This window comes from Mustela nivalis, assembly GCF_964662115.1.
Source record: "Mustela nivalis genome assembly, contig: HAP1_SCAFFOLD_1249, whole genome shotgun sequence".
Classification (NCBI taxonomy): domain Eukaryota; kingdom Metazoa; phylum Chordata; class Mammalia; order Carnivora; family Mustelidae; genus Mustela; species Mustela nivalis.
The window spans coordinates 128,836-153,076 of record NW_028135415.1 but is presented as its reverse complement, the minus strand read 5'-3'; the positions used below and the strand labels follow the sequence as shown (position 1 = coordinate 153,076).

Below are 24,241 nucleotides of genomic sequence, written 5' to 3'. Positions count from 1 at the left end.
TGCAGACAACATGAGTGACCATGGAGAAAAATCTCAAGAAATCTATGAAAAACTTCTAGAAATACACTGCTCAGTGGATTGCAAAATGGCCTCGCCAATCTGGAAAGTAGTTTGGTAGTTCGCTGTAAAGGTAAATACACTCTTACCGTATGACCCAGCAATCTTATTCCTCCTACATGCAACAACATGGGCATATCATGTTGTTCAGGGGTTAGGAGTGTTTTGGGAGGGATGAAAGAGTTCTGGGAGGGAGGGGGTGATGGAATTTTTCCATAAGTCTGACTCAACCTGATCTTGGTATAACTACACAAATCCACATATGCGTTAAAATCCATAGATGTTGGGGCACCTGGGTGGCTCAGTCATTAAGTGGCTGCCTTCGGCTCAGGTCATGATCCCAGGGTCCTGGGATCAAGCCCCACATTGGGCTCTCTGCTCCACGGGAAGCCTGCTTCTCCCTCTCCCACTCATCCCGCTTATGTTCCCTCTCTCACTGTGTCTCTCTCTGTCAAATAAATTAATCTTAAAAAAAAAAAAAAAACCATAGATGTTGAACATTAAGAAATTCCTTGCTTTGGGTATGTTAATTTTAAAAATTTACATCTAAAAATTATAGGTTTTTATGGTAATAGTGAATGGTACCTGATATTCTTGTGCTTGCTTGTTGATTAACTAGATCATTATTGTCCAGTAAAACTTTCTGAGATGATGGAAATATTCCATATATGCTGAGCCCAGTATGGTGCATATTGGCCCCGTGTTAGCTAACGAGCACTTGAAATAGAGGAACTAAAATAAATACATTCATTTATTTATGTATTTATTTTATTTATTTATTTATTTGACAGAGAGAGGGAGACATAGCAAGAGAGAACACAAGCAGGGGGAGTGAGAGAGGGAGAAGCAGGCTTCTCTCTGAGGCAACAACCCAATGCGGGGCTCGATCCCAGGACCCTGGGATCATGACCTGAGCTGAAGGCAGACACTTAAGGACTGAGCCACCCAGGTGCCCCAAGGAACTAAATTTAAATTTATTTAATTCAAATTAAATTAAAGTTAAAAACAAAAACAAACATGGCTAGTACCTACTGTATTGGACAGAGCAGATGTGGATCAGTGTATAATTACAGGGATCACTAAGCATAGAAATTCTAATTTTTTTCTGCATTCGTTATAGACAGATAAAAGACAATATGACTGGCTTATATTTTTTTGACTCCAGAACTTTATGATTTTTTTCCCCTAGTTTCGTAAACACTTTGTGAATACAAATGTACACTCTGACTTCCTTGCGATGACATGTGGAGATGATTGGACTAACGTCGGCCAAAGCAGTTAGCGGATAAGTAGAAGTCTGTGAAATGACTACTTAGAGGAAACCCAAGCCCACATAATGTTATTGTTGTTTTTCCGTCAATAGCTATTTGCCTGCTTTAGGTGCTGAAACCACTGTTTTCAGACACTTTGTAGAGTCCAGGAAGTACAGTCCAAATCCTGTTCTCACTTGAGTCAGTTGGAATAGTGTAGACGTGCGAGTCAGCCCAGGGTTTATGGATGTGTCAGACGAGCAGCGCGCTGGAGGGACCCCAGTTCCCCCGAAGCGTGTGTTTGGATTAGTGCCCCCCTCCCCCCGCCTTGGGACAGCATTCTGTTGGAACCTGTAACCCAGGCGTGTGGAGTTCAGCTCTGTGATCGAAAATGTTTGGCTGGGGTATTTCTTTATACTCCGTCTGGACTTGGTTTGCCGTAATTTTTCCCTACTTATTCATAGTTTTCTTGGGGAGGTAGTGTGATACCTTCTTTTCATGTGTGTTGACTTTTCATTCTTCAGTTAATTGGAAGCACCTTGAGGTCAGAGGTTAGTTCTATAGATACGTCTCCTTTTAAAAAATATGGGAGACTTTGCAATGTTCTTTTTCTCTTTCTTTCTTTCTTTCATTCTTTTTTTTTTTTTTTCTCCTGATTCCATCTTACAGAAGAGGAATGCAGCCCATAGAGAGAATAACTTGGCCATAATTAAATAAGCCAGTGATAAAGTAATTCAGTTTCTCAGCTCTTTGACCTTCTAACTAATTCCAGCTAACAGAGCTCTAGGACTCTATCATCGTCTGTCTTTAAAGCTGCAGAAATACGGAGGATAACTTTGAAAATGAATTGGGAAATACCACTTTCTGGTGTGTTTTCACATGTAGTGGTTGCCTCTCCAATTGGGGTCGTATTCGCCTCTGGGGACTGGGACTTATACTGCAAGTTTATACAACCTTGAGACAAATGTGGACAGGCCTCCTTGAGCTCATTCCCTTGTAGGTTTCAGAAAGTCATGTTGAGTGATGTTCGGTGGAAACGTTTTTTTAAAACTTTTACTATTAAGACAAAAAGTGATATATTACAGAGTGTACTATATAGCTTGCCTGAATATGGGGGAAGACTTCAAAACAGAATCTTTTTCCCCGGCTGACTGTGTGGGCTTTCTCTGGGCCCACGTCCCTGTCCTCTGAAGTTGAAAATACTGAGCTCCACTGCCTGGGATATACTAGGTGACTTTCCACCCAGGGTGTTGGAAACGAATAGTCCACAGATGCAGAAGCTTTTATAATAAAATTATAATGGAATTATATGACGTTAAATTAAATTTTATCATCTCACTTCCCCGTGTCTTCCCCTAGTTTTTTTTTTTTTTTAATAAAGATTTTATTTATTTATTTGACAGAGATCACAAGTAGGCAGAGAGGTAGGCAGAGAGAGAGGGGAAAGCAGGCTCCCGACTGAGCAGAGAGCCCGATGCGGGGCTCGATCCCAGGACCCTGAGATCATGACCTGAGCTGAAGGCAGAGGCTTAACCCATTGAGCCACCCAGGCGCCCCTTCCCCTAGTTTTCTTAAGGTTTAGTATCAAAACATCAAATTTAAAATCTGTCTTTTACCTGAAAACTCCCCAGCTCCCAGTTTTTTTGACTTCACTTTTATCTTTTCCTTCCTTATCTTCTTTGGATGTTGATTAGAACCACCAAGGGCAGAAAAATAATTTCTACCACAGTGAAGAATACAAAGTTGGACATCTGCCTGCTTCATTTATAATAGCCAAAATGCATCCAGAAAAGGCTTGGAATTTAATGTTCTTTTAATAAATTTTACAAGGTATTGCAGAATAATAGATGTCTGCATTCGGAATCAGGACCTCTGGGGGGCTACCTCTGGCTTTGCTACCAACTCTTGGTAACCTTGGGCAAGTCATCCCCCCATTTGGATCCCAGGATTATCTTCAGTCAAATGTTGATATACAAGATCACTTTCTGTGCCTTGTCCAGCTCATAAAATATCATTATTGTGTCTTCCTAATGCCAGGAGAATTGATCTAATCCAAAGACTTTATTTTTTTTGAGATTTTATTTATTTGAGAGAGAGCAAGCAAACGTGTGAGTACACGAGCAGGGGAAGGGGTCCAGGGAGAGGGAGAAGCAGACTCCCCATGGAGCAGGGAGCCCGATGGAGCTCGATCCCAGGACCCTGGATGTGGGGCTGGATCCCAGCCCCGCAATCATGACCGGAGTCGAAGGCAGACGCCTAACCAACTGAGCCACCCAGCTGCCCCAAATCGAGACTTTTGAGGATTCTAGGAAGTCATGTAGAATAACTTTATTCTTCAGTCTGTGGTCCTGTTGGTGCACCCCACTGCCTGCAGGGATACCACACGTCTATTTGTTCTTAAAATACTTAGTTAGCTTGCCTGTGCTCTGCAGCATTGAACCCAACCATAACTGCAGTGTCTTCTGCCACCGTAACAATAAGCCACTCACCTCGGTACACCCTGGCCTATAAAGCCCTTGAAGACTTCAGAACTTTCTGTTTCTGAAATCACTTTTGTTGAATTTTAAATTTGTGCCCCCCCCCCCGTTTTTTTTTTAATCAGCGTTCGTGCAACCAGGAAATTCTGGTCCATTATTGGTGCCCAGGGATTTCTCTTCAGCAGATTTCTCCTCTTCCTTTTATTTCTCAATTCGAACTAATATTCTACTCTGGGCACCACTTCAGATGTCAGACTATCACCCGAGCCCAGACAGGCTTTTGGATCGATTCTGGGCAAGTCATGGTAGGTGTACACGATGCTTCTAGAAATGCATTGTGAATGGTACCTTTAATATTTCCTGCCGGACCTTCTGGACAGTCCCTTTGGGAAACAGAAAAGTATCTCACATCTCTGCACTTCTCTGTGTTCCTTGTTCAGGCAGCTTGTTGACAGGCTCTTCCGTTGTGTTGCTCTTTCATTATGTTCTCTCTTTGGGTGTGTCCTATACTCTGTTCCCTTGGGAACCTGAACAGCCCCTCCGCCCCCATAAGACCCCGTAATGCCCTTCTCCGACAATTTTCTGCTCTTCAAATTCTTATCTCAGTCGACTGCTCTGGCTTTATCTGTACCCATTTCCTTCAGCTCTGCCAGTCCAGCAAGGTCAGCCGCCAGCCCTTCTCCAAAGCACCTTGTACTCTCGAAGTCACGTGGTCTTTCAGCACACTGCTTTGCTGCCTCAAAAGATCCCTAGGTTTCTTCTCCCTCCCACTTTGCTTACCCATCTTCGGGGCCACCTCAGCTGCCACCTCCTTCCTTGAGCCCTACCCAGTTCCCACCGTGCTTCCGGCCACCCTGGTCTTGGCTCAGAAATCAACGGGTTTCTTTGGTCTCACTGTACGCTTTTCCTGTCTGCCTTGAAGGATGCAGAAACTGACACTGAGCTGTGGGGCTGGACGCTATAACTTCATCAGCAACAAGCAGGGTCTTGCATGTCGTATTTAAGAAATGTTTGTTGACTTGAGCTACATGGAATTAGGATAAGTTTAGTGTAATATTGTTGCAGACTAGGATTTTTTCCCCTCCTCCATTGGTATGTTCTGACAAAGCAGAGAGAGTCTTGGCATTGCAGGCTTCTGCGTGGTGATGGGAGGTGCAGAGAAACCCCCGCGGGAGGCAATGTCTGGTCATCCTGTCAACATTCCGTCCCTCTTATGGGCCTCCATAAGCTTATAAACACTTGTTTTTGGAGAATGAGGGTTTCCTGCAGGGGTAGTGCTTCTTAGGAGGACACTAACATCTATAACAAATGCCAAGCGGAATTGATCGCTAATACAACCTGGGTCATTTTCTAATCCATGAGAGACCATTCTTAACCTCATCTTAGGCCACCCCTTAGCCTCCCCTCCTTCTGTGCTCCGGGATGACCGCTCAGCCACAGGCAGGTCCACCTCAGGCTTCCCCTCCTTCCCCGCATCAGCATCTCCATTCCTGGCTTGATACCTGCCCTCCCCGGGACATTCGTTCACTCAGCACGTGCTTACTTCGTGCCTACCGTTGGCTGGCCATGTCTCCGGAGCACATCTGTAAACACGAGGCATGCAGAGACTCTCTTCACGGAGCTCATGTTCCCATGAGTGTGCCTTTTCTCTTCTCTCTCACCAGCCCAGATTTTAGGAGAGATTTGCCTTTGCCTTTGAGCCACTCTTGACTTCGCTGGCCAGGTGCTTTACTCCAGAATTCTCAGAGGCACCTGCTAACTGCTCCTCCTCTTGGACAGACACTGTCTTGTATTCTTTGTGCTTTGGATGCGTGACTATCTCATCCCCTCAAGTGTCTTACAAGTTTCTTGAGAGGAGAGACCATGTCATTTGCTCATAAAAAAGTTTGCGGGTAGCAGTGTACGTAGCCTGTGTTAGGTGCGCTGTTGAAACACGTTCAGATCTCCGTACTTACACTAGGACTTTGCACCTGGGTGCCCAATGCATATTTTTAACGGATTTGAGCGGGGCTGCTTCAGACTGTTGCCCTTGAACTGTGCTCTTCCCTCTGGTCATCAAAGCATTCTGTAAAACCCCACGTGACTAGGTCACAGGAGGGTGCTCCGGTGTGGTCCTTTGCTAAGGAACCAGTCCAATCTGGTGTCAGGGACAGCGCCTGTGCACACCTCCTCCGTGGAGCACAGCACCTCCAGGACAGTCTGTGGGATGTTTGTGAACCTTTACTATGACACCGAAGCTGTTGTTAAAAGGAGCAAGAGGCACCAGGGGAGGAGGAGGACTGCTAATAACGTCTGTGGATTCTTTTTTTTTTTTTTTTTAAAGATTTTATTTATTTATTTGATAGAGATCACAAGTAGGCAGAGAGGCAGGCAGAGAGAGAGGAGGAAGCAGGCTCCCCGCCGAACAGAGAGCCCGATTAGGGGCTCGATCCCAGGACCCTGGGATCATGACCTGAGCTGAAGGCAGAGGCTTTTAAGGCACTGAGCCACCCAGGCGCCCCACGTCTGTGGATTCTTGAGTTTATCTCCCCATCAGACTGGTATGGAAAACATCAGAAAACATCAGGCCTTTCTCGCCTTTATTTTATGATGGATTTTGTCCATCATCAAACTCCCCATGCTTTGAGTAGGGCAGCAAGATGGGCTTATGGTTACCGTGTTGGCTGATCAGTTACCATCCTCCGCACCGTCCTTCTAGTCACTCTGGCCATGGGGTGAGGCGGGAGGGCCAGCCCATCACTCCTGGCAGAACTGGTGGAGGTAACCACGGTCCCCGCCAGTGAACTTAATCTCCCTGGCCTCATGTGCTAATGAAGTGAATGGCCTTCCATTTAAATGTAAAAATAGAGGTATAGGTTTTAAAAAAATTGTTTGTAGTGGTAATTTTATTGCAATATGTGTGTTGGTTAAAATCCTGGGCTTTTAACTCCAGGAAACAAACTGAGAACTGCTGGAGGGGAGGGAGTGTGGGAGATAGGGTAACTGGGTGCTGGGCACTGAGGAGGACACGTGATGGAATGAGCACTGGGTGTCACTTGGAACTGATGAGTTTGTAAATTTCACCCTTGAAATTAATAATACACTATATGAACGCTAACTTGAATTTAAATAAAATCTTGAGGGGCAGTGGGTTAAAGCCTCTGCCTTTGGCTCAGGTCATCATCCCAGGGTCCTGCGATCAAGCCTGGCATCAGGCTCTCTGCTGGGCTGGGAGCCTGCCTCCCTTCCTATCTCTCTGCCTGCCTCTCTGCCTACTTGTGATCTCTGTCTGTCAAATAAATAAAATAAAAATCTTTAAATAAAATCTTGAAAGAAAATTAATAATAATAAAGTCCTTCATTAAAAAAAAAACAAAAAACAAAAAAACAAAACCAAAAACCCAGCACAGATCCTGGTGCCTGTTGCCTGGAGTTTAAAATTGCTTCTGCCTCTTAACTGGCTGCGGAAATTGAGGACAGTTCATCTCTCTCTCTCTCTTTGAAGATTTTACTTATTTATTTATTTGAGGGAGAAAGAGAGCATGAGCAGGGAGAGGGGCAGAGGGACAGGCAGTCTCCCAAGTGAGTGGGAACCCCAAAGTGGGGCTGATCCCAGGACCCTGAGATCATGACCTGACCGGAAGTCAGATGCTTACCTGACTGAGCCACCCAGGTGTCCCAGGGAATCTCTTGAAAATGGGGATAATAACAATAACTTTGCTGGGCCCTTGGAAAACTTAGATGAGATTCTAATATGGGCACAGGGGACCCATGTCTAGGTAGAAACCTACATATTTAGATATTAGAAATTTTGAATACGTTTTTATGGTAAATTTCTGTCTTTGGGGGAGCATTTTTTTTCTTTATCCATTTATTTTATTTTTTTAAAAGATTTTATTTATTTATTTGACAGAAAGAGATCACAAGTAGGCAGAGAGGCAGGCAGAGAGAGGAGGAAGCAGGCTCCCTGCTGAGCAGAGAGCCCGATGTGGGGCTCGATGTAGGGCTCAATCCCAGGACCCTGGAATCATGGCCGGAAGGCAGAGGCTTTAACCCACTGAGCCGTCCAGGTGCCCCTCTTTATCCATTTATTTAACCTTTTCTTTATCACAGAGGAAACTGGAAATTTTAGCTATCAAGTGATGGTCTGTTGGCCCAGAGTTTCCCCAGAGGGTCTTACCTTGCCAGAGCTAAAGGTATCTCTATTTAGATCTTACTTTTTATTACCTTTATGACACAGTTACATCTCTGCACCTTAAAAGGCAGGGGTTTCTTCGGTGTACTTTCTAACCTTGTAGTGCTCAGACTGTGCCCCACAGGAATGGGTCAGAGCAGGTAGGTTTGGCAGATTCACAACTAACGACACAACCAAACTCAAAGGGCGTTGAGTGAAGGTGAGCGGTCTTGGTAGGAGGCCTGGGTGCTGGGCCACGGGCTCAGTGTCTGTCCTGGATGAGAGCCCAGGTGGTCTTCCAAATGAGAGGAAATCATACATCAGGAAGGAAAATCAAGACTAAACCGTTTCTGATGAAACACATAGGCTATCCTTGATGAGGATTTTTTTAAGCACACGCAGGAAGCCTCTTCTAGTAGCACTTAACCTGAAGAAGTTCTCTGGGGTTTGACAGCGTGGCTCAGCCAAAAGCCTACTGTAGTCTTAGGCCATGTGCCTACAAGAGCCCAGAACGAGGGAGGTCATAAGGCCAGAGGGTACGCAGCCGTCTGCACGACGTTTTGGGAGGGAAACTGATCCACAGACGCATAGGAGGGAAACCACGAGGGCAGAGGACTTAGAAAATGTCAGATGGTTGGAAGAGTTGAAGTTTTATTTAACAGTGTTAAGACCAAGTGTATCAGTCATCACTAAATGCGCCTGTAACGGGCCTGCTTACAAAGTGTCTCAAACCATAGGCGGTGGGAGAAGTGATTTGGAATGTAGGAACGGGATTTTTATTTGTAGCTGCTTCATGAGTTGTCGGGCAGAAGAGGGTCATACATTTTTTATTTTCTGAGGGAAGAATGGGAATCACTGGGTGGGGTCATAGGACTCAGCTCGGGGAGGGAGAACCTTCGTCTTGGGGGTGTTGGGGGTGGGGTAGGCACAGGCTCCTGCGGGAAGAGGTGGACCATCAGCTAAATGACAGAAGTGAAGAGAGGGTGTGATCATGGTGGGACTAGAGCCTGCAGATCCTCTGCCTCGGTGATCTGGGATGGTCTGGACGGAGAGATTCGTTACATCTCTGGGCGGCCAGCTCTGGTGGCCTCCGCTGCTTCCTATTCGCCGTGGGCGAGCTGCTGTGTTCACGAGGATGTGGGGACTTGGCTGTGCAAACAGCCTCCGCCCCCCAAATCTACTTGGATCCTGTGTATTGGGTCGTTTCTTGGCACCTGTTTGGTTCCCGAGGGGAGACCGTGTGAGAGGTGCCCACGACGGTGTCATTTCTTTGGGGTCAGTCGGACCCCGTCATCACTCACACAGCGGACTTCGCTTCTTCCTTAATGATGCTTTTCCTCCAGACTCCATTCTTCTGTGGCTCGAACGTGACTGCCGAGACGCCTCCCCTCCCCTCCCCTCTGCCCACCCCCCTTTTCCTCTCCAGTTGTTTATATGCGGTGTCTCATACTCTAAATAGAGATGAATCATTTTCTCTATGGTTCGGGGTGTGTGTGTGTGTGTGTGTGTGTGTGTGTGTGTCTATAAATACGACATGCACACGTGCGTGTGCACGCAGTTGTCAGTGCAGGGCTCATGATACCCAAACAGTGCCCCGAAACATGCCTTTGCATACAAACACACTACCGGGTGTTTTTTGGTTTTTTTTTTTTTTTTTTTGCCTTTACTGATCTCAGACGCAGGATTTTTTTTTTTTTTTTTCAAAAAAGCAGAGGAAACGGCGATCCAGAAAACCAGGCGAAGGCTTGCCCTGTGCAGTTCCAGGGGTGTTGCGAGCTCAGGAGAGGCGTCGCAAACGAGTTCCTGACATAGTGACCTCATTCCCAACACTGCCTCCCCGGGCGGCCGCAGAGGCTGCACCCGGCGGCGGCGGCGGTGAGCAGCAAGCGGCGGGCCGGCTTTGCTGCGAGCCTGCCGGCTGTGCCGGGAACGAGAAGGGCCAGGCTTGCAAGGGCTTGCACGGAGACTGGAATTTATGACAAATAGCTCACTGCAGCTAAACTTTGATCTAGTGTACAGTAGAACCGCCTGTTACACACAGGAGGGAGATGCGTCCTTCATCACCATGAAAAGCCAGGCTTAAAAAAAAAGAGAGAGAGAGAGAATGGGTCAGGTTTATAATTACAGACTGGTGAGTATCTGACGCTAGATCCATTTTAATGTGTGTGTGTGTGTGTGTGTGTGTGTGTGTGTGTTTCCTTCAAGCATTTGGAGGTGTGTGCCCTTTCCTGCTGTTCTCATGATGAAAAAAATATCTGAATTGGTGCTCAGTGCAGGCACGGGAGGGGACCTAGGCCCCTTGGAGAGGAGGATGTACCCCTCACAGCCCCTGGCCTGGGGAACAGTCCCAGCCCCGAGTCTCCTTGCTGCACAAAGGAGCCTGCACCGACAACCAGAGGCTGTAGCTTTTCTTGGAGCGATGACTCATTTCAGTTCACAAAGGATTCTGGGCTGGGTAGTGAGAAGTCAGGTTGGCTGATCCGTCCCTATGACTTCACTTTGCAGAGAACGAGGCGGAAGCCGAGTGACATTGCAGATTCCCGAGGCACTGCAGCCGGATGTTGGTTCAGGGCGAGGGGCTCTGATGTGTGGGACAGGCATGGGACAGATCCCAGCTGCTCCATGCCAACAGGATGAAAAAATGGTAAAGAGGATTTTTTTTTCTCCTAAAATCCTTCACCAGCAAAGTACATTCACAGAGCCTCTTTTTAAGGTGCTTTTGGCCAGCTTTTGAAGCGAACTCCAACCAGTATCTCGAGCCCTGAATTGTAAGAAGAGCCGAGAGTTCTGGCACACATATTTTAAAAGTAGATCCACGAAGGTAAAGTACCAGATTCCTGTTGTGTTCCACATGCCCTCAATAGCCCATCTGAAATGCTCCCTGGGGCTATGATGACTCGGAGGTTTACTCTTTCTTCTTATTCCAGATTCTAGGAGTTCCGTTTCTGTTACTGGCTCCTTCTTGTGCCTGGATGTAAGCCCCCCTAGCATGCACCAGGCTTTAGCGTCAAAGCTACCCGGGGATGGAGCCAGTCCAGAAAGGGTCAGGTAGGTTTCCCCTGCTTTTCTTTCAAGAGTTGCTGTGTGTGATGCAATATGGTAAAATGTTTACGCCCGCTCTGAGAAGGGTGCGCTGTCCTCTGCAAGGCAGTCTTGCTGTTATAACCCCGTGCAACCGCCGTCAGAGGCAGCAGAAGTGCCTCGCGTAAGCTGCCCACCAGATGCATGATTCATCCTCAGTCACGTCAGAACTGAAAAGTCAGACAGCTGTAGGATCTGCAAATAGGGAATAATTAAACTGCTCCAGATCTCCGTCATCTGTGGTCTCTCTTCCACTGTGAGGATGGAGGCATTCGCAAAATACTACTTGACATCTTTTTCTTCTCAGTTAATATAGGCCCTGAAATCTGGCGTGTTCTTTGGCCCGTTTACCTACATGCAGTGCACTAAAATCCAAGAGCGCCTAATTCATGCGCTCGGGGACTGTTTCCAAGACTAACATCAGATTAAGGTGGATGTTTAACCACGAAGGAAGCAAGCCTGTTTCTTCCAAGTCTGCTTGAGGAGTCAAATTATTGCAGAGCTGTTTTTCGTCCAACATCCATGGGCTTTTCACAAGAAAGCTTTCTCTTTTTCAAACAGTGAGATGGCAGAATGGGGTCCTCCAAAGTCCATTACCTGTTGTGTTTCCAGAATGAAACCTGGCATGTCTGAAAGCATGGTTTTACCATCCTCTCGAATTTATGGGTTTAGCAATCAAAGGATACTGAGGATACTAAATCCCTTCTGTCATTTGTAATAATAATTAGAGCATTTTTCAATGCAAACTATATATGGGATCAGCTCCTTGAATATCTCTTTTCCCTTTGCTTTCATATCCATCCCCATAACCCACCCTTTCGTGGAGGGGAAGAAATCATGCTTCCACCCTTCACGGTCAAAGATGGCCCTTCTGTGAGACAGTGCTCTGCATCTTCCAAGCGAAGTGGAGGGTGTCGAGTCAGCTTTAAGGGATGCTTGGTGACATCCTAGTGTGCTAAGAATATACAATAATTATATAAGGTCCCCACAACCAACAATTCCATTCATCCTTAAAGACCTTATTCAAAGTCTCCCTCTCCCATAAAGTTTTCCCTGATTATGCAATAGGAGGTCATTTCTTAATGCTGTTAGAGAATTACTATTTCTCTCTATGGAGAGATGAATATAATTATATATTAATAAATTCCTATCGTAGGAGTTAATTTGCTAGTCATTCCTGTATTTTCTTGTGTCTCTTCTAAGGATGTTGTAAACAGTAATTTGAATATGTTAGAATTGCTGATATTTTCACACATTTGTATTATGTTTCCCCACCTAAATCACAAGCTCACTGAAGGCAAGGATCCAGACTTAGGCCTTTTTCCACAGTGCATGTCTCCTGGCAGTTCCCTGCACGTGGAAACCACTCAGGAAATAGTTGATGGTGTAGAGTTGAAAGTGGCAGCTTTAAAAGCATTCATTTGTCATGGAGGGTGAGAATGATCTGTTTTGTTCATTTTAAGGGTCTTCCCGGAGCCGACTAACGTAGGGTAGACGTTGGGAGTTCAGACCCTAGAAATGATGGCTGGACTTAACCTTAGGAAATGATTGCAGATGGTGCCACGTGCTGCTTGTAAAGGGTTGTTACTGTTCAGAACAAACATGAACATGAGGCCCTTACGTGGGGGCATTGATTATGGTTTACTCGATGAGGAAGGATATTATCCAACAAGTCATCCATAGGTAAGCAGTATGCCAAATTCTGAATATTTATGTGAAAGTGACTCTCCTGAATCCCACAGGGCATGTTCCTTACAAGAGGTGACAATCATGGTTCTGTCAAAGTTTATATAGCTCTTGGTGTACTAAGTGTGCTCAAACCCAAGTGCTGAGTTTCCTTTCTTGGGGAAGAGATGGGCCCAGCCGAACTTTTGAAATAGGCCCACTTTCTTTGGTGTCCTTGTAACTGTCTACGCATACAATTCCCCGGCTTCTGGTGCCCTCCTCTCCAAGGGTCCTGGGGTCAGGCATGCTTCCCGTTTGCTTTCAGACCATTCCCCCCAGCCCACTAGTACATGCCAAATGCTGTATGTTTACGTATATATATCTTAACTTGCCTGCTTCCCAGTCAAGCTCTTCCATTTGCTCAGTGCTCATGCTCACATTAAAACCCAAAAGGTGAGCAGTCCAATAAAATTAATTCATATTAGTGTAACAAAGACTGTAGCCTCTAGGCCTTCTTGCAGATGTCTCAGTTTTGTTTTTTTTTTTTAAAAAAAAAAGGTTTCTTTTTGGGTCCAAATGATTTTCCTATCAGTAGAAATTCAAACGCCATGAAAGAGTAAATTGAATAAATTTAATAGGCTCAGGGAAGGCAATTATACTACTATTACTATTGGCCAGATATGGTTTGGTCCCGGGGACAGTGTAAGCATTCAACATCCTCATCTCCTTTAACCCCCTCAGCTCTGTAAAGTGAACATCCCTTTGTGCCCATTACCAAAGAAGAAATCATGATCTCCCTCCACCAAATTAAATAATTTGTTCCAAATCCTACAACTAACGAGGAGCAGACCTAGGCTTCGAACCCGCAGTGTCGGCTGTGGAGTCCAAGGCCTCGGCCCCCGTCTCGTGATGCCAGACTTCGGAGAGAAAAGCTCCTCGTGCACTCAGGGAGTTGGGAGTGTTCGAGTTGGGAGTGTTCTCGGTGGGTGTCGTCCGGCCTCTGCAAGCCTTCCTCCCCGTAAACTCTTACGTGTTCTTTCCTACCAGCCTCCGTGGCTGCTGGAAGGGGTGCTAAGAGTGTTCAGCGGCTGGGGAGTCGGTAGCAGTCATTCAGTATAATTTTGCTGTAATTTGGGGACTGTCAGCATTTATATAGGTTTGAACTGTATCTAATTGGGCCTTCTGGTTCTGGCATAATTGCATTGTGGAGGAATCAGTCACAGTGCGGTTGGCGTACCTGAACGGGCGAAGCAGGGACTACAGAGGCTGAGAACAGCTGGGGCGAGTGTGACTTGTAAACAGTGGAAGCGAATGACCCTGGGGATGTCGGACCGACGTATTGAATTGTTGTTGAGAAACAGCATCAGTGGAACCTGCGGCGTCTTGGACGGCTCTGCTGTTCGACTGGGTTTTGGTACAGGATGGCAGGGGAAGAGAAGCACGTGGTAGATTCAGAGAGGCACGTCGATTCTGTCTTGCGTGACATACGTCTGCCCAAGAGGAGGAGGGTGCCACGTTCCACGGGACTCCCATTGGCGGGGTTCGTCCCAGGGTGGCAGAACCTCCGACAGGTCTTATTAATGGCTGTCAGCTAGGACTGGCATGTCAGCGTGGTTTTATCCCGGTGGTAAATGGCTGTAACTTAGCCCTAGATGAGCGTCTAAAGAGCAAAGGGGCAGCCGGTGATGGAAACGTCTGGCAATAGCTGGGTCTCAACTTGCCTGTCTGTATGTGGAGTACCTTGGTATTCAACAAGCAGGTGAGTGCGCACTTGAGAGTAGCACACTTCTAGGGTCTACTCCGTAGTGCCCACTGTTCGTCGCACGTGGGTCATAATGTAGAGCCTGAGCAAAGCTTTGAATTCCAGAAGCATGTCATTGGCCTGATGTCTCGTATTTCCGTCCTAACTTCTCAGTGACAATTCTCTTCCAAGAGCGGAGTGGTCCAGTGGCATTGGTTAAAAATGATTAGCGAGGTGCCGGTGGTCATTCCTGGTGATGGTGACAGCGGACTCCCTGTAAGGGGGCTCTCAGCCATCCTGGTCCATTAGTCACCCTCCTCTACCCCGTTCTCCACCGACCCACCCACCATTCTCCAGATGCTTAGGCATCTCTGCTTATCCGGTAACGATTTTCTTTATCAGTGGTCAGATCTCAGGAGCAAGGGCAATGGCCACTATGACTCATGAAAGCGTGTAGATTGAGGAAGGGAATGGGTTTCTCCTATAAGCCAGTGAACTGATTGATTTGTCATTGTACCTAGTAGCTGCATGTCTACGCTAAGCAGGAAGATTCAGGGGATGTGATGGACCTCAGCGCATGTGTGTGTTCTTGCGTGCGTGCGTGTGCGCCGTAGACCCCTGTGTTTGCTCTTGTATACCGTCATGCAAAGTTTCTTAGTAAAGTGACAGGTGGCAGACACCATTCACTTGGGCATTACTAATTGGAGCCCCCATGTACTTTTCTCTTTTAAATTAAGACAATTTATGCAAACGATAGCTTAGGAATTAGACCTTCTGTAAGAGACCCATCACGTATTGAAATAAAGCACCAAGTAACTTTAGAAAAGCTGTTGTAGAATTTCCAAATATTCTAAAATACCTTATCTAAAAAAAAAAAAAAAAGTGTCATCTTTACGGCCATCAAGGAGGATTGCAGTGAAGGCTCAGCCTTAAATTTCTGAGATCAGTGGCATTGAAACCAAACCTATAGTAAACTGGTAAAAGGGCCTTTTTTCAATGCCAGTTTCCTTTTAGATTTCAAATGCGAGCATTTGTAAGTCAAGGATAGTAGTTTGGTTTCAAGGGAAAACTATTTAAAATGCCACAGCCTGTGAGTTCATGGGGGTTGTACACGCTGCCCTCCTGCAAGGGGGTTGCTGTCTGCTGGGGAGAGTCTGGGAGGGGAATACGTGTTCTTCTAGAGCAGCTTCTTAAAAAATATTGTGGTAGACCCTCCGTTAAGAGAACCAAACACCACTCATACATAAAGTTGGGGTAAATAAATTGAACTACATTGTAAAACCCAGGGTCTGTCCGATGTATCAGAGACATTGTTCACGTAACAAGAGCTTCTGATTTCCCCAGGTTCAAGGGTGTTTCAGATAAAACTTGGCATGTCAGGAGTCCTGTGAACAGTTCATTCAAAGGAATACAGTTGTATTGCTTCTGTGCCCACTCTACATTTTATAGGCATGTTTGACCATTTTTATGAGTCACAGTGTCTACTGCATGTGGTAATTTTATTGGCATCTATAATTTTAACTTTAGTGTTAATTTTGGCAACACGGAGAACAAAAACAGGGGCGCTTTAGTGCTGAGGAGCAAAGCTGAGCCAGACTTCGAATTAGCAGGAGCAAATGATGAAGCTTTTATTACAAGGGAAGAAATGAATGGCTAATATATGTTGCTATTCTTTTTAAAATTAAAGCCTACTTTTTTCAGATTGGATTGAGTATTAAAATAGTTTCTTTAACAAGACGGAAATAGAGCTACACAGGAGGACCGTGTTAAGCTTTTATGCCAGAATTCTGCTACATTGATATAGAATCATAGAGTCATTGAGAGCCTGAAGGAATCTTTGACATCATTTCTAAACCCTCATTTTACAGACAAGGAAACAGATGCAGAGTGGTTATTGTATCTAGTTATGAGCGACTGGGCACTTATTAGAACACCTTCTGAGTGCCTTTATGTGCTGGGAATTTCCCGATTATAAATTAGTACAGTTTCAGGACTGTGTTGGTAACTAGGTTGCTTTGATTCACGAATTTCATTAGTGTCAAAGGTCACTCTTTAATCCAGAGTACAGCTCAAACCGACATTCACAGCAGAAACTAGTATTTAAAAATAAACAGGAAAACAGGATAATTTAAACATAATGCTAGTGGTTGGAAAAAAATAGATTATTTAAAGAAGGCTAAGATAGAAGATGGGCTTCGGGGTCCTTTCAAGGGTGTAGTTTATTATGATGTAGTTCTGGAAAAATTTTGGCTGTCCTTTTCTTATAGAGTTGTGTGAAGAAGGGTACTTTAAGGTGGAAGGAAATAGATTTATGTTTGCTTTCCTAGCTAGGTATCTTTTGGAAAGCTGCGGATATCATTTGGGAGGAGATGGATGCATATTGGTGTGAAAGTCATGTCTTCTTAGGAGCTGTGTTGCCCTCCCCCAGATGCAGAGGTTGGAGAGTACCGAGAACCTAAATTAATAACTGAAAAAAAAAATGGCATTTATAAAGAACAGAGTTTTATTACAGTGCCTTTTTTTTTTTTTTTTTGGCACACCGATAGAACTGAGATGGGACCCATTTTGCAACTTAAGTGCCTAAAGGTATTAAATATATAACAGGCTCTCAAATGTATTTCTTGAAAGGATGAATTATGTGAGGAAGAAATTTTTTTGAAATAATTCCAACTAAAGGAACTAGCCAAAAGTTGGGAAGGAAGCCGGGGTCGATGGTAAGAATGTGTGTTCATGATGAAGATATTTCTGAGGTGGGAAGAACTAGCGGCAGACAGTGCAGGAGAAAGTCGGCACGTGCAAGATTGCTGCTTGTCGTCGCAGACCCTCCTTGTCAGCTGCCTGGGCACTTGTCATGGTTGCGGGGGTTTGTTTCCCACAGATGCGGAAGAGTGATTTTTCTGACACCAACATGTCACGTCATTCCACAAACACATGCAAAGCTTCCCCATCAGCATCGAGAATTAGATGTAAGCCTCTGGTCAGCCAGGATCCCTCTGACTGCTGTTTTTCCTCCATCCCACCCCCAGCATGGTCCAGCTGTGCCCAGGGGTGCCTAGCACCCCCACCCCAGGCTGCGCTGCTTTCTGCCCGCGTGCGCATGCGCGCCTTCCTGCCTCTGCCGGACTCCCCACGCTCCTCCCCACGCTCCTCCCCACGCTCCTCCCCACGCTCCTCCCCACGCTCCTCCCCACGCTCCTCCCCACGCTCCTCCCAGCTGGTACCAGGGGCTTTCCTCTGCCCTCAGGCTTCTCAGCTCACCAGTACCTCAAATAAAAGCAATGTCCAAATACTCAGTGAGGTATTTTCGACTTTAATGTTAAATGCTCTTAAAGTCAAAACGGTGCACTCACAGCTGGAATATCGTCATGTCTTCTCAGATTTTAAATTTATTTACCAGAAATTTCTGGAATGCTTATTCTGCCCCGGACACGGTGCTTGGTTTTTTCTAACTTATTTTGGATTTGACACATGCTTCCCGAGAACTGTACTTAAAAGGATGTTAGTAAGAAATAAAGCTGAAAAAAAAAAAAGAAAGAAAAGAAAGCTGAAATAAAACCTATTTACCCCTTCATTCTAGAACAACAGAAAGAACTGTGGCAGTCCAGAAAAAAATTTGTTAGCCTGCAAAGTAGCTCTGAGTTGTCTTTATGAATGCAATCAGAACTCATTCTGACAAAAGAAAAATCCATCCCATAAATTACAGACAAGTCACCATAGTTTATACACAATGTGGTAGTTTCTGTAGATTATGGTGACCGGTATTTTCCCTCGTTTTCTTCTTTAACCATTAGATGCGGTCCAGTTGCTAGAAGAATTTTCTGGTTTGTTTGTTTTTTTAAGGATTTTATTTTGAGACAGAGAGAGAGCGTGCATGAGTGGGGGGAGAGGCAGAGGCAAGGCGGAGAGAGAATCTTAAGCAGACCCCATGCTGCATGTGGAGCCCAACACAGGGCTCGATCTCACGACCTCGAGAGTGTGACCTGAACTGAAATCAAGAGTCAGATGCTTAACCAACAGAGCCACCCAGGTGCCCCAAATTTTCTAGTGTTTTAAGAGTGACTTGCTCGCTCATTAAGCAGGTCTTACATAAAAGAGCCATAGAAAATCATGGTAAACTTGGCTAATGTATTGCATTAAGAGGTATCTGTGATTGCTTTAATACAGATTCACGACCCTTGGGCCTGGGAATATAGTTGGAATATAGCGTTTGTGTGTTCATTGGCAGAACTTTTAGTCGGTGGGGGGTGAGGCAGAGAGTAAACCAGTACACACACACACACATTCAGAGAGTGAAGACAGTAGTTTGCTTAGATTCTGGTGCCAAGTCAGGGGTGTGTGTGGTTTTTCTATACCACCAAGCACTTTTTTCTTTCTTTCTTTCTTTCTTTCTTTCTTTCTTTCTTTCTTTCTTTCTTTCTTTTTTAAGATTCTATTTATTTAATTGACAGAGATCGCAAGTAGGCAGAGAGAGAGAGAAGGAAGCAGGCTCCTTACTGAGCAGAGAGCCCGACTCGGGGCTCAATCCCAGGACCCTGAGATCATGACCTGAGCCGAAGGCAGAGGCTTTAACCCTCTGAGCCACGCAGGGGCCCCCCAAGCCCTTTTCTAACACCAGCCTACAACTGGGCTGATTTCGGACACCGTCTACCTGGAGAGAGCATCAGATCCCACAGGTTTTTATCTGAATTATTTTGGATTTGACAACTGTTCCCTGAGGACTGTAGTTAAATGGAAGTTTGTAAGAAAATAAAGCTGATATAAATCTATTTACTCTTTCTTTTTAGAACAATATGAATTACGGCACCTCAGAAAACATTTATTAGCTGCAAAGTAGCTATGAGTTGGCTTACTCCTAGAAGACTGCCCACCCCCCCTCCCCCAAACCAATGGAAAGCCCAAGTTGTTCCTTGTGCTTCTGAACAGACTGGCTCCATAGCAGAGGTTTCCATGACCCCTCCTCGGACTCAAGGAACTTGCTAGAGCAGCTTGTAGAACGCAAAGAAACGTTTTACTGATGAGAGTGCCAGTTTATTATCCAAGGATATAGCTCAGGAACAGCCACAAGAAAGAGCTGTGTAGTAGGGTTAAGTACAGGGAAGGGGCTCAGAGCTTCCCTTCTCTCTGGGCGCACCTCTCTTCCCCAAATACCCATGTGTCCACCAACCTGGAAGCTCTCTGAACCCCATCCTTTGGGTTTTTGTGGAGGCTTCATTATAGAAACATAATCAACTAAGTCATTGGCCATTGGTGACTAATTCAACCTGTCCAGCCCCTCTCCCCTTCCTGAAGGTTGGGGAGGAAGAATGCAAATTCTGACCCTGCAACCACAGGGTGAGTTCTCCTGCACCGCCCCCCTTTCCACTTCAGGTCCAAAAATCACCTTCTCAACATAACACAAGACACCTTCTCTCTCACTTGGGAAATGCCGCAGGCTTTAGGGACCCTGTGCAGGAAATGGGGATAAAGACCAGATACTTTTTTTTTTTTTTTTTAAATACATCACGTATCATACTCAGGTAGTATAAGAGAGTGTCCCCTGCAGATGGGAACAGCATTGGATCAGGTGGTCAGGACGGGGCTCCCTGATTAAACCGAGACTCCGAGAAGAAGTCACTCCAGCAAAGGTCTGTGCAAGGAGCCTTCTAGAAGCTCAATAGATGCAGAGGCCGTGCGTTGAGAAAAAGCTTGTCCTGTTCAAAGAACAGAGGAAGTTGTGAGTGTGGAAGAGGGAGGCGGTGGGGAGCAGTAGGGTGTTGGTCCTAGAGGAAGCTGGACAGGCCCAGACCCAGACCCTGTGGGCTACTGCAGGCCTGGTGAACCGTTCTGCTCTCTTTCTGGGTGCAGTGGGCTGTCGCCCAAGGACTTTATGCAGGGAGGTGGTGAGTTTCCCGTTTTTCTGGAACATGGCTGCTCTGTGGAGAAGGGAAAGCTGATAGTCATCAAGCCAGTCCAGTGAGCAGGGGCCCGGTGCGGGGGTGGGGAGGTGCTTTGGGGGAGGGGTAACACTGGAGTCAGAGGGGAGGAGCCCGCCCAGGAGCATCTGGACACAGTGTGGATGAGGATTGCTGATAGGGTTGGAGACCAGAAGTGAGTGGGAAATAATTTATCTTGGTGCGGTATAAAAACAAGAGGACGACAGAGTCCCTTAGAGCATCTAAATTCCATTCTGTTCTATAGCCTGAGTTAAAAGTTATGGCACAGAGTCATTATTAGAGCGAAACTGAGCTTTTCCAAAACAAATGCAGTTCAGACACACTTGAAGTATGCCGGCTCTTGTAGTTGGCAGCGACGAACGTAAAGAAACGGACAGAGAAGATGTCAGTTTGACTCAACGCATAATTTTCACTAAAAGCAGAAGGACAAGCCTGGCCTAAACAGTGTTTAGTTTTGCTCACTGTCCTCGCTTTCCACAGAGAGCGCGAGTTTCCTGGAACCTATACACAATTCTAAAGTAGACCTGCCCTTAAAAAAGCATCCCTCTTAGTGGGTTTGTATCCCTGGTCTTCTGAGAAGTCCTAAATCATGGTAGGCAAATCTCCGAAGGTGTTCAGCTTCCCAATGGTACGCAGGTCCAGAGGGGCTGGAGTCTGCTTTGATCTCTCCCGTGGCCTTTTCGTCTCATTTTCCAAATCATCCCAAGTGACTTTGAGGTCCACGCGGCTACCCTGCCAATTCATGAGGAGCCCAGCCTCGGCATCCCCACCCTCTCCTGGAGAACGTGGATGGAGAGAGAAGGATCTGGAACTCCCAACGCCCTCCTCCACCGCACCTCGCAGCCACCCCTGGTCCGTCTGTCACACAGGAGGCTGTAGCATGAGGTTTTGTTTTAATTGAGGGCACAGTGGGTTTAAAAAGATACACAGTGTTCTAGGCGGCAGCGCACTTGCCCACTGAGATGGTCCCAGCCCACACAAAGCCGTCATTTTTGAGTCACGAGTATGAGCGGAGCTTTCCCAGCCAGTGAAAGAAACTCAGATCCCCAGGGACAGGCACAATTCCGTGTTCTTATTTCTACCCGCTGCTCCCCCACCAGGTGTTTGCCAGAGGCCCCTCTTTATGGTGTTTCTATCCCGCAGGCCCCCCAAGTTCATGGGTTCTCAGTGAGGTCAGTTCCTGTCTTTTGCTGTTCTTCTCTTGTGCTAGGTTTTGGTCCAACACTGCCACGCCCCCCCCCCCCCCCCCCGGCCCCACCGACCACTGGGATCATGTGCTCTTCTCACCCCCGTCTTGCAGAGAATGGAGCCCTGGGTGAGGCAGGAGAGAGGAAAGCACTGAACTGAGCTGGGTTTCGTGGGAGGTGTGGGGCTCCCACCTTTGACCCTGGGGGCTTGCTGCTTCATTCACGGCCTATTAGGCTTAATAACCTCCCCTGGTGGTTTTCATTGGCAGGCCCCTTTGGCCTGGTTTTGTCCATCAAACCTTTTCCCATCTAGTCTATCAAAGCACATTCAGGTTCTTTCTCCAAGGGCCTCTGGGCCCCCAGCAAACCAGGGATCGTAGCTGGGCTCAGCTTTCCATGCCTCGACAGACAGGAGGCTGGTCCCTGAAGCAGCGCTGCTTGGGCCACGGGTGGGCCCGAGTCTGGGATCTGGCCAGCCAGGGTAGTTTACTGGAGAGAGAAATCATGCTTAGGAAAACAAAAAAAGGAGAGATTACATAAATACGTGTGGGACGTAAGCTCCAAAGCCCTCAGAAACTTGCTGTGCTCAAACTTCCCCCTCTTTCTGTAGGGCCTTTTCTCCAGGGAAACCTTACAAAGCTCCCCCTGTCTGACACAGGTGGTACCCAGGTGCCAAGGTCAGACTTCCCTGCTCTGCCAGCCTCTCCCTCTGCTGCCCCCCCCCCACCTCCTCTCTCCCCATTTCAGAAGTCTTTCCAGGGAATTCTAGAAGTCCTTGGAACAAAGTTTGCAAAACAGCCCACCGTGACATGACGATCACGGAGAGGAAGAAAGACACACTGCATGCTGACTCTCCGGGAGTGTCTACCCCCTGCTGCGGGGTCTTCAGCCCCACCCCCAATCGGGCTCCTTTAGTTGCAGACATATGTCGGCGGCCGCGGTCCCATGTGCAGGATCTGCTCTCTGCGGCTCCCTCCGTCCCCGCTGTCGCTGAAATTCACATCTGACTTTGTCATTCCTGAAATGCCTTCGGTGGCTCAGCATCCCTCATCGGATGAAGGCCCTGAGCACTCAGCTATTCACTCACGGCTGTCCCTGCACACCTGTGCCCCTTCTCTGCTACTCCCCAGAAAACACCTGCTGACCGGTCCTACCATCCCCCACACCCTCCCCAGCCACCAGGCACACTCCTAGTCATCCCTGGATTCAGGCTGCTCATCCACGGGGGAAACCACCCACTTCCTGCTTCTAAGCCCCGCCACCTCCTCCCCCTCCTCCCCCTCCACTGCTTCCCCCCAAGGGGCTGCTGCACCCCTACCCCGCCCCCTCAGCCCCAGCCCTCCATTGTTCACCCTCCACGGTGAACTGTGAACTCTGGGCCACTTGTCTGTCTCCTCCGCTCACACAGAAGCTCCTTGAGAGCAGAGGTGTTTCCGGGGGAGGAGGGATGACTCCCTCTCCCGAGTCAACCCCAAGCCCCCAGCAGATGCCTGACCCGGAGAGAGCACTCAGCATCGGATCGAATGAATCTCCACGATTTCAGCAAGTGCGTTTGTCGAGATGGGAATGGCAGCTAGACATAAGCCAGCCCCAAGTTCATAAAATCAGAGATCCTTTCTCAGGCTCGTGTTGTATGCCTTTCAGTAGTTAAGCCTGAGGCAGGGAGCTCTCGGGTTGGCAAGGTGGGTTCTAGTAGTCGAGGCCGCTGGGCGTCTGCTGCTCTGGCCTTCCATCTGCGTGGCATTGGCCGTGGCCAGAACAGACTGCCGCACTCAGAGTGGATCCGTTCCTAATAAAGGGAACGGGGAAGAATCCAAGGAGGGGCATGTGTGTATGTGCAGGTGTGTGTGTGTGTGTGTGTGTGTGTGTGCGCGCGCACGCGCAAGTGTTTGTGTGGGACGAAAGGCCGGGTCCTTGAATGAGCTGCTTACTTGAAAATTGTCTTTCTGCAGGTGATGTGTCACCAATCAGCATGTCTCCCATCAGTCAATCTCAGTTTATCCCCCTCGGGGAGATCCTTTGCTTGGCCATCTCAGCAATGAACTCCGCCAGGAAACCTGTCACCCAAGAGGCGCTGATGGAGCACCTGACCACGTGTTTCCCAGGTAACGGGAAAAGAGCATAGCGCTGTCCAGATAGGGGCGTGTTCCTTCACCGCCAGACGTCACGCGGACCATTTCTCTCATTTAAATGTAATGGAAAAAAAATTCTTTGCCAAAACACGCCAGAAACTTTTTTTGTAGTTCTGTCATTCAAAGCCGAGGCACCCCTGTTCCTTCAAAAGTAATTTGCTGTCTTCGGGTGTTACCGCGGTCCTTTTTAAATCGGCACTGAGAAGAAGACATTAAAGCAGAATCCGTGCAGAATTCTAGCAAAAATGGCCAAGGTTCTGTTCAACCTCTCCATAATCTTCTTGAAATACATGAACATCAGGATTCATGGTAACAGGTCAGATAATTTGGGTCCCAAGGGACTCCGCTAAAAAGACAGTAATGTCAAAAATAAACAGGCTTTGTCTGCTTGTGTCATGGCTTGATGCATTTTTATCATCTGATATTGGATAAATCAGTTCAGATGTTTCCTTTTCTCTTAAATATTATGAAAAGAACAGGCCAGTTGCTGCACAAATGGCATTGGCTGCCTCCTGCGTGGGAAGACATTAGGGTGAGAGCTCAGGGCTGAATGCCCTCTCGCCAAA

At 46.9% G+C, this 24,241-nt stretch overlaps 1 protein-coding gene across 6 annotated transcripts in view; it reads left to right on the top strand.

Moving 5' to 3' along the window:
- Positions 1-24,241, top strand: part of STOX2 (storkhead box 2) — a 61,735-nt gene that overhangs the window by 15,616 nt on the left and 21,878 nt on the right. Inside the window, exons 1-4 of one of the 6 annotated variants that reach the window (XM_082750534.1) lie at positions 9,824-10,067; positions 10,442-10,757; positions 10,864-10,984; positions 23,496-23,648. In XM_082750534.1, coding sequence (XP_082606660.1) covers positions 10,960-10,984; positions 23,496-23,648 — 178 coding nt within the window. In that variant the 5' untranslated portion in view covers positions 9,824-10,067; positions 10,442-10,757; positions 10,864-10,959. Of the gene's footprint in view, positions 1-9,823; positions 10,068-10,441; positions 10,758-10,810; positions 10,985-23,495; positions 23,649-24,241 lie in introns of those variants that run through there. The other 5 variants (XM_082750531.1, XM_082750530.1, XM_082750533.1 and 2 more) reach the window with 5 other exon arrangements.